General features: G+C 24.1%; 2 protein-coding genes across 5 annotated transcripts in view; both read left to right on the top strand.

The window, feature by feature from the left end:
- Window positions 1-2,079, top strand: part of INPP5E (Inositol-3-phosphate synthase) — a 4,322-nt gene extending 2,243 nt beyond the window's left edge. For both annotated transcript variants that reach the window (XM_017904518.1, XM_017904519.1), the window contains 4 exons: window positions 374-686; window positions 759-1,318; window positions 1,402-1,870; window positions 1,965-2,079. In XM_017904518.1, the coding sequence (XP_017760007.1) occupies window positions 374-686; window positions 759-1,318; window positions 1,402-1,870; window positions 1,965-2,079 (1,457 nt within the window). The remainder of the gene's footprint in view (window positions 1-373; window positions 687-758; window positions 1,319-1,401; window positions 1,871-1,964) is intronic.
- A 5,239-nt stretch (window positions 2,080-7,318) lies between these two features.
- The window catches only part of Usp7 (Ubiquitin-specific protease 7), an 11,069-nt gene continuing 8,201 nt past the window's right edge, over window positions 7,319-10,186 (top strand). For 2 of the 3 annotated variants that reach the window (XR_001890438.1, XM_017904553.1), the window contains exons 1-4: window positions 7,636-7,820; window positions 8,914-9,012; window positions 9,554-9,826; window positions 9,986-10,104. Coding sequence is in view for 2 of the 3 variants with exons in the window: in XM_017904553.1 (XP_017760042.1) it covers window positions 7,727-7,820; window positions 8,914-9,012; window positions 9,554-9,826; window positions 9,986-10,104 (585 nt within the window). In the remaining variant the exon portion in view is untranslated. Of the gene's footprint in view, window positions 7,821-8,913; window positions 9,013-9,553; window positions 9,827-9,985; window positions 10,105-10,186 lie in introns of all 3 variants that reach the window. The other variant, XM_017904554.1, reaches the window with a different exon arrangement.

The following is a 10,186-nucleotide window of genomic DNA, read 5'->3' as shown; positions in this document are numbered from 1 at the left end:
AATATATATATATATATATATATAAGATAAATGTATGTATACATATAACAAATGTGTAATATTTAATTATATAAATACGTCTGTTGAGAAAAGAACTAAATATTTAGTTAAAACATGTACTTCAAATGAATCACAGACATTCCTGTTAATTTCTGAATAACCGTGTCACCATCAAGAATACAATAACTAGCAATTGAACCAATTTGGTTTCATTACAGATACATGTTGTAATATCCTTTATCATTCTATTTTCTAATATTAACTTCATTTTTTCAAGATTTACTTTAACTACATATGTGTTATTTACATTTCATATTGTTATCAAAGTTTTTCATTTCATTTTACGTAATTTTATATTATTTTAATGTTTTAGGTGAGAATTCATCCTCAGGATCTATTTCTCCAAGTGTGCCTACTTATTTAAGGCAAAGACTAATTCACAGGCGATCTGTGGATAATTTAGTAGGAAATTCACCAACAAATTCTATGAGACATTCAAGTCCAGAATCTATAAAAAGTGCACCTGTTCAACTTAAACCACGTTCTACATCTCATGATGCTTTATCCAAAAAAAAAGAACGCCATCCATCCCAAACAGCTGGAGCATCTATGGATAGTTTAGCAAAACAAGCATTGTTAGCTGCTCAAGTTCTTAATTTGATTCCAACACAAAAAGCACGAGAAAGGTAAATAAATTTTAATAAAGATCTTATTTTGTACTTGTTTTTATCTGTTATTTACTAATTTTTTTATTACAGGAATTTTCTTCATGGAAGAATTGCTGCAAATTCTTTGCTTGGTCCAGTAGAACTTGAAAAAGTACTACCAAACAGAGAATTAAAAATTTTTATTGGAACATGGAATATGAATGGACAGAATCCACCAAAAGAGTTAAATGATTTCATGTTACCTTCAGATATAGAAACTGTTCCGGACTTGTTAGCAATTGGAACACAAGAATCTTGTTCTGAGAGAAGTGAATGGGAAGCAGCTTTACAAGAAACTCTTGGACCCTCTCATGTTTTACTTTATAGTACTGGTTTAGGAACACTACATCTTGCACTTTTCTTAAGGAGAGATCTAATTTGGTTTTGTTCTATTCCTGAAGACGCTAGTTTTTCGACTAGAACAGGAACTGCTTTTAGAACAAAAGGAGCAGTAGCTATAGCTTTAATGTTATTTGGTACAAGTTTTCTGTTTGTTACTGCACATTTAACTGCACATCAAGATAAAGTTAAAGAAAGAGTAAATGATATTAAAAGGATAGTTAGAAATCTTGATCTTCCTAAAGATTTACCTACAAGACATAAAAGCAAAGGTATGAGCATATAAATATTTATTACTATTATTGTATTATAAAAATTATATTATAAAAATATTGAATAAATATCATATTTTTAGATGTAACTCAAAATTTTGACTGTGTCTTTTGGTGTGGTGATTTAAATTTTCGATTAGCTCAGCCAAGAGAAGAAGTTATTCAATGGGTTACAGATACATGCTTTCCTCAGCAACTACCTGTAAATTTGCACAAAGACCAATTACAAACAATTCTTAATGAAGGAGCAGTTTTACGTGGTTTTGAGGAAGCACCAATTACATTTCCTCCTACATATAAATATGATCCTGGAACACAAAATTTTGATTCAAGCAGTAAACAACGTACACCTGCTTACACTGATAGAATTCTTTTCAAGGGGAAAGGACACACAAGAGGATATATTAGAAGAGTTAGTCACGAAAGCTCTAATTCATATAAAGATGGAGTTATAGAATGTTTAGTCTATGATTCTGTACCAAGCATTTGCACTTCAGATCATAAACCTGTATGGGGTGTTTTTAAAACAACCATAAGACCTGGTATTGATACGTATGTACTTACTATTCGTGTAGCATAATTTATTTCCAAAATATATCATATATTATATGTCATAATCATATTTTATGATTAATATCTGTTACAGTATTCCTCTAGGTGGAGGCTTGTTTAATCGTGAAATATATTTAGAAGGTATAAAAAGACGAGCAGCTGCTATGGATGAATCTCATGGAACTTCAAAAGTATGTTCAATTCAATAAACATAGGTAATATAAATTTCACTGAAAAAGGAATTTAATATTAAGAAATTTATATATTATAAGCATTATATTTGTTCTAATTTTTTAATGCCAAAATGTGAGATCATAGCTATTGCAATTCTTACAATTAATATCACTTCTTTTTTTGTATGCTCTATATATATGACAAATTTATTATAACTGTTCATAACTTTTTTATATGAATAACAAATACCGTTTTTTAGTGCAGTTTATAGAACGTGTTACTATACAATGTGCACTTTGTAATGTCTAGTCAAGATAAAGTAGGTTTCCCATTTTTGTAACTAGCAACGAAAATGCTAGATACTATAGATATATGTGCCATTTCTAAAAAAATAAAAGAAAGAAAAGAATAAAAGGTGCTCTAATATCTTAAAATTTAAAACATTTATAAAAGACAAAATGATTTTTATAGGTTCTCTGTGTGTAGATTTTATTATTATTTTGTGACTGTGTTTGTATGTTTTATTTGTGGAATATTATAAAAATATCTAAGAATTTGGAAGACATAAGCATTGTATTAATAATATTTATTTTAAAAAATTATGTTATGATACTTTTCAAGTAAATAATTCGCATAAAAAAATATACAAGGCCTAAAATATGTTAAATTGAAAATATAATAGCACTATTTAAATAAATTATTTCATTTGCGATTCTATAACTTATAATCTAATAATTCTGAGTTTATTTATTGGGACCATCCATGATATCCAACTTAAAAAAAGATTGAAGTTCACATTTTTAAAGAATTAAAATTTATTAAATAAATTTTATTATTTAGTTGAAGTTAAAAAAAGACTTTAATTTTTGCTTATCATTAAAACTGCATAAATACATATAATTTTGTTGTAAATATTTAAAAAAATTGATAATAACTATCATATGAAAACTCAGAAGCATTATATCACTATATATGTAAAAAACAAAAAACATAGCTGCATTGTTATTACTGAGTATAATATTATAAATTATTTTAATACATAGTTCAATGCATCTAAAGTATTATATTATAATGTATGCAAAAACACAGATAATAATAATTAATACCATTATTTTCCAAAACCGTTTATTTTTGTTAAAAATAAATTAAATTAGTATGTCCTTATATCTTGTCTCATTATGTAATATTTTTGTAAAAGTTTAATATTCTTTTTTTTAAATAAAACAATTACAATATTTTAATTTCTAAAATATTAAAAATGTCTTTTTTATTCTTTTCAAATAATAGCGTTGAATATTTTACTTTGTTAATTTTAAATAAGCTGGTAGAGTACAATAAACTACTTACCTTGCTTCAACATAATGAGGATTAAGTTTAATTGTAAATTTTCAATTTACAATTCATGGATATCTTATATAAATAAATGTCCAAAATTTGGTGCTTATAAAATAGTATCTATTTTCTATATATACCATAGTATAACTATTATTATTATTATTAGAATTATTTTGTGTACATTAATTATTTTATTTAATACTTAAATATAAATTAAAAGTTGACTATAATTGTCATATAATTGTGATTATGTGTATACTATAGGTATCTTATATTTAAATTATATATATTAAACAATAATGTACAATAATATATTAATATAAGAGTTTGTTTTATGCAATACATCACAATATTATGTACTTAAAAGTTATATATACATATTCATAATAACAGCTTAATATTAAATAGAAAATAAGTGTCAACTACAAAGCAATATAGAACCATAAAAGCAACATTAATATATACATGAAAAATAATTGTTAATTTAATAATGCTTAATTATTAGACTGATGTTTAAGATATTTAAAAGATTTGTATATGTGACAAAATATTTTATATTTGAAGGTACCAATCATTTAGTTTAAAAAATACAAAAGGAATACATAATAAATGCAGTTTCTTTTATATGTAAATGAATAATAATATGTTTACTTTGATTAAGTGTTACAAAATTAAAATATATATTTCTTTATTCTATTAAATATTAACTAATTCTAATTGTATGATTCTTATTTATTGCTTGTTTATAAGCAGTATATAAAACGTAATTATGATTTAATATATATTAAAAATCAATATTTCCTTAAAATTTGTAATATACTTTTGTAAAACTACAAAGAATTAATTTTATAATTTATTTATTTTTGTTATTTGTGAAAGATATAAACAGATGATAATTATTGTAAAAGTAAATATTAAATCAAATTTTATTTGTTATAATGGTATTTTATTTATAAAATTTATTTAATTGTAATTTTATTTCTTATGATAGTTAAAACTTGTGTATATTTTTTTTTTTTTATCATAATTTTGTTAATTTTATAATTTTAATTACAACATATAGTAGTTAAGTCATTAATAACAATTTTTCTATAAGTACAATATCATTATTTTTTATGCAATTACAATTTATTATTTAATACTAAAAAAGGATATGAAATTTAAGTTATATAACCTTATATAATTTTTATATATATATAGGTTACAATTCCCTTCATTCAAAATTGAAAAGCCTTTTAAAAAAATTATACGTACTTTAATTTTTACTGTTATATAATTATTAATTAAATTTATTACCTTACCTTTTTTTTTAGAAAATATATAAATGATAGTAATTATTTGTTTTATAATTTATTTATTGTCGTACCAAAGCTTTAATTATGTATAATTAATAGTTTATATTCAAAAGGTAAAAATATTGCTTGTTATATATTATTCTACATAATTTTTATAAGATTAATATTGAATTTATAATTCAAAATAAATGTCTATTTATATAATATATTTTATGTTATATTATATGATGTGTGTAAAATATTATAGTATAAGGAATATACTTTTACATATAAAAGTGCAAAAATGTATTACAAATATAAATAGAAATATTAACAAAGAAATTAGTTTTAATTACGTCACATACAAATGTACATATAGACAAAATACAAAATATATTATAAAGTTTTTGGAAAAGGTCAAAATAGTAATGTATTTCATAAATAACTTTCATTTCCAAATTAATAAATGCATATTCTAAAATAATTAACATATTCCATACAAAGATAAATATCTATTATAAACACGATTTATTAAATATAAATTCTTTTTTTAAATATATCTCTGAAACCAAATAGTATTATATAGTGACATTTCAAAAAATTGAAGAATATTTTTAGAATTTGAGAACAGCAATCTTTATTTAATGCATTGTCTTGTTAATATTATATCTTTTATAGTACATTTTTCTAATATAACCTATAATATCACATTTAGTAACAAAATTTACTAATGTTAAATTTGTTTTTATAATATTTCTTTATATACAGTTTTGAACATAATATAATGATATATAATTGTTACATCTGAATTACAACAATAAATGAGTCAAACCTGTATTTATAGTATTTGTAATATGAAATTGCTATATTAAGTTGCCATATTGGAAAAGATAAAATTTCTGATGTAAAGATATAACAATAATATTATTGTAGAGGCATTAAAACTAATTTAATTAGTTGTATGCATTTGTATAATTAAATAAGTAAGAGTACATAGTTGTGCAAAGTAGAAAGATAGGTAGGTTAAAATAATATATAACAAAAATAATCACTTTTATTTTACTTCATCATAAATTATTGAAGTTATTTGCTAAATTACACTTGAATTAATTAAAAAAATATACAAATACAATATTTTTGAATATATAAAAAGTACATAAAACTTGAAACATTCTGTAAAACATATTAACTTTTATAATTATTTCATTTCAATCACGTTTATTTAAAAAGATTTACACTTATAAATCAAATAAAGTTTAAATATAATATTACAACATCGAAAAATAAACGTGATAACATTTTTCGTACATTTTACGATAGAAATATTATTGAGTTGGAATAGTCTATAATAATTACTACAAACTAGTTACTAACACATTTATACGTAATTCCGTTTTATAATGTATTTTAAATTATTATTTAATAAATGATAGGTGAAATGAATTAAACATTTCCTTCTTTGTTTGAAAGGAGTTATATATAGTATTTTTAATTAAACAAGTTTATTATCTATAATAATGTTATGTTTTACAAATTATGATTCAAAATTACTCGTTACTTTATATTTGTATATGTATTTTATATATTACTGTTTATATATAATTAATAATAATAAGGTCAAATCACATTTTTTTCATTGGTTTACTTTCTATACAAAATTATATTTATAAAGTATTTATATAAATATAAGATGGTATATAATATATTCGAAAATGATAAAATAAACTGACAGATATAATTATATATTAAATAATGTCGAGAAATCCTATCTAATTTTATAAATTAAGATTTCATCTACAATTGTACTCATATATAGGAAGATAAAATTTTTAGATTCAGCGCGCGATATTTAAATGTTATGTAAGATGAATGCATGTACTTGCAGCATCAAAAGAATGTATAAATAGATATTTATAATAGTTACAGCTTAGTAATATAATTTTTGTAACTTTACAATTTCTTAATGAATATTTTATTAAAGTTAATTTTAATTTTTGTTTTCTTACAAAGTTAAAGAAAACAATAATTTTGTATATATATTTAATTGCAAAATGAAATAATAATTATATCTACTATGATTATTAGAATAATAAAAATTAACATTCGATACATAACTTGATTTTAGTTTTATTGTAGCAAATAGTTTTAGAAAGGCTTTTTTAATTTTATATATAGTTATTTATATTTCCCGCGTTTATGGAACGGAAAGTTACACTGAGTACGCCATCTAATGAATCATGAAAATTTCGTGACTTATACGAATTGCATGCAGAACAGTCAAGCAGCCAGTAGAAGTGTGGTTCGTCGCCATTTTGTTTATTTTCGCGTAAAAGAGGTCTGAAAGACGATCATCGCAGCAGATCGTCCTGTCTTCGTCCGTGAAAACATCAGCTGAGTGTATCAGTATTCACGTTAAAAAGCTGGAAACACTAGCAGAAAAATTTAATTGCACGGGGGATCGTTGGCAGAGGTTGGAGAAAATATTAAGATCGGAACGTAGTGGAGCCGAGGTTCGCAAGAAGTACGTAGGTTTCACGATTAGTAGCGCGCCGGTCCCGCGGTGCGGAAACCGTTTCTCGGATCGGTCGAGAAAGAGTGAGGGAGTACAAAGTGAAAAGTGCAAGCAAGACAGGTGCTACGAGAGTAAGAAAAGAAATAGTCGTGGCGACAAGAGCAGGGACAACGTAAGAGTTACGAAGATATCACACAAGGGTGGAATATATGCTGTGGGCGTCCCCCGAAAAAGCGGGGGCACTTGATAGTCGCAGAAATTGGGCTCATCGCAAGTAAATATCAATCGTCGTCGTGTGGTAAAACGACGTCGCTCTCAAATCGTAATAGTGACGCGAGCCCGGTTACGATTGGAATCGAGCAACTACAGCAGAATTTGCTTGAGCAGAAATCTTTCGTCCCTGACGAGAATAATCAGTCGATCGAACAACAACAGTCAAATTTTGCTCGAAACTCATTCGTTGTTACACCAGTTAAATTAACTTCAGAAATAACCTCGACGGCGGAAGCCGCCTCCGAGGTTCCCGGCGCAATCAAGACGACCATCAATATTGGCATTGCGATGAACCACGTTAACGACCAGGAAAACCTTAAACAGCTCAACCTGGCACCAGTTCAGGTCAATGAAGTCGAAGAAATGGATACACAAGAAGGAGGTATGATTTACATTCATTTGTTTTTTTATATTGAAATTTTTATATTTTTAAATTAGTTTCATATGTTTTGATTTTCGCTTTGAAGGTTATGGAAAATATATCAAACTATACGAACATTAATACGAACATTCTGCAGTGAATTTTGTTTACGTATATCTATTTTTGTTAAAAATAGCCTTATATAAAATTTATGATAATAAAAATTACATCGGAGTTACAATTAAAAGTAGGAATAATTATATTTATGTAATTTATATGGTTTGCACTATATTATATTTCGTATAATTTTTATTCAATATCCCTGATTGATTTATTGCTAAGTCATGCAACTTGTAAGTCTAAAAAAGAGATTCTATTTGTTAATATTTATTGCATTTTCATTATAAAAAATGTTACAAAAGAATATATATATATATATGTATGTATGTATATATGTATATATGTATGTGTATGTATATATATATAGTGTGCCATATAATGTCTATGCATATGTATACATATATAAAATATACAGTAGTACATAATTTTTACTCATGAATATAAAAAATAACATAAATTACATACAAAAAAATATGATTTTAAACATATTTTACATTTTGTTATTTTAAATATGCACTGTACTTTATTTCCTTTATACATTATAACAGTAGAAATATTTCAAATTCTTGTGTGAATTAATAAATTTTTATATATTTTCATAGTTATATGTAGTTCTTCATTTGGTGAAAACATTCATTTGTTTTTTAATTATGTCACAATGATTGGAATTTGACACAGCATTTTTCATCAAGTATTTATATAAATTGTTACATGGATATTTCTGTAAATCATTTTTTTGAAATTATTATAAACTATTTAGTAAATTTTTTAGTTTTATATATTAATATTATAGGTAATCTGTAGTTCAAAGATACAACATTCTTTTGGTAATGTATAATTTTTAATGTACAGAAAATACAAAATGCACAAATATTAAAGATTTATATAACATATATAAAATAATGTATAACTTCTAGAAAATAATTTTATCTACTCAATTTTTTAAGAAAGTAATTATTTTTAATTTTATAATAAATGTCTGTCTGTAATCTAGAAACACCAAATGATGGTGGAGGAGATGGTAATGACACTAGTCCTATGAATGGAGAATCAGAATTAGCTTGTATAGTTCAAGATCAAGAGATGGAAGAAGGTAAGAGAAAAATATTTTTTTTTAATTTTATTTTATTAATAATATTTTTTTCTATAAACCAAATACACTATTTAACTTTGTATGAAATTTAAATCATTGATAATTTACATACTATAATTTAATTTTTGCATTATTTAATAATATGTTATCAGAAAATATTATAAACTTTTTTAACAATAAAATATTTAAATTTTCTCAGCAATTATGAAGGTGAATTAAAAAATTATAATTCATAATATTTACATCACCAATTATTCTAAAATAGCAAATACTAATTTTATAATGAGACTTATGTTGTCATTATGAAAATATAAACATACATTAGTAATAGAAGGTTAATATCAAATAAAATTTTTCAATGCTTTTGAAGTATTTTTTCAAACAAACAATACAGAAGCATTTATATTCTATAAAAATTAGTGAAAGTTTCTGCTGAATAGTTGGATAGATGCAATTGCAGTGAAAAATTGTTATATAATGTTAAGTATAATAAAATGTTCAAATTAATGAATTATAATTTATCTTTTTTGTTTTTAATTAGATGAAGCAAGATCAGAAGCAACATTTCGCTATACAGTAGAAAATCTTTCTAAAATGAAAGAAACTCAGTTGTCCCCAGCATGTTACGTTCGTAATTTGCCATGGAAGATAATGGTAATGCCAAGAACAAGTCAGACACAAGATAGAGGTCCTCAGAAATCACTTGGTTTTTTCCTGCAATGTAATGGAGAAAGTGAATCATCATGGAGTTGTTATGCAGTTGCAGATCTTCGATTACTCTCTTGTAAAGAAGGACAGGATCCGTTTAGTAGAAGTTAGTATATTATTATATTAATATTTTATTTCCACCAAAGATTATTTTATTTTATTTAATATTTGATTTAGTTTTTTACATTTTATATATTGTAACTTCCCAATGTTATAATTATATTATAATCTTATGTGTACTTAAGTATATGGGTTCTCATTTTAGAGATTCAACATCTCTTTTATAGTAAAGAAAATGATTGGGGATTTAGTCACTTTATGACATGGCTGGATGTTCTGGATCCTGATAAAGGTTTTATTAAAGATGATTCTATTACACTTGAGGTTAGTGACATCAGACTTTTAAATTAAATAAAATGGTACAATTTTTTTTTTTTTTTTTTTATTTTTTTAAAAATTTTTAAAG

This window comes from Eufriesea mexicana, unplaced genomic scaffold (genome assembly GCF_001483705.2).
Source record: "Eufriesea mexicana isolate 0111107269 unplaced genomic scaffold, ASM148370v2 scaffold2913, whole genome shotgun sequence".
NCBI lineage: Eukaryota > Metazoa > Arthropoda > Insecta > Hymenoptera > Apidae > Eufriesea > Eufriesea mexicana.
This window is presented reverse-complemented; position numbering and strand designations above follow the sequence as displayed.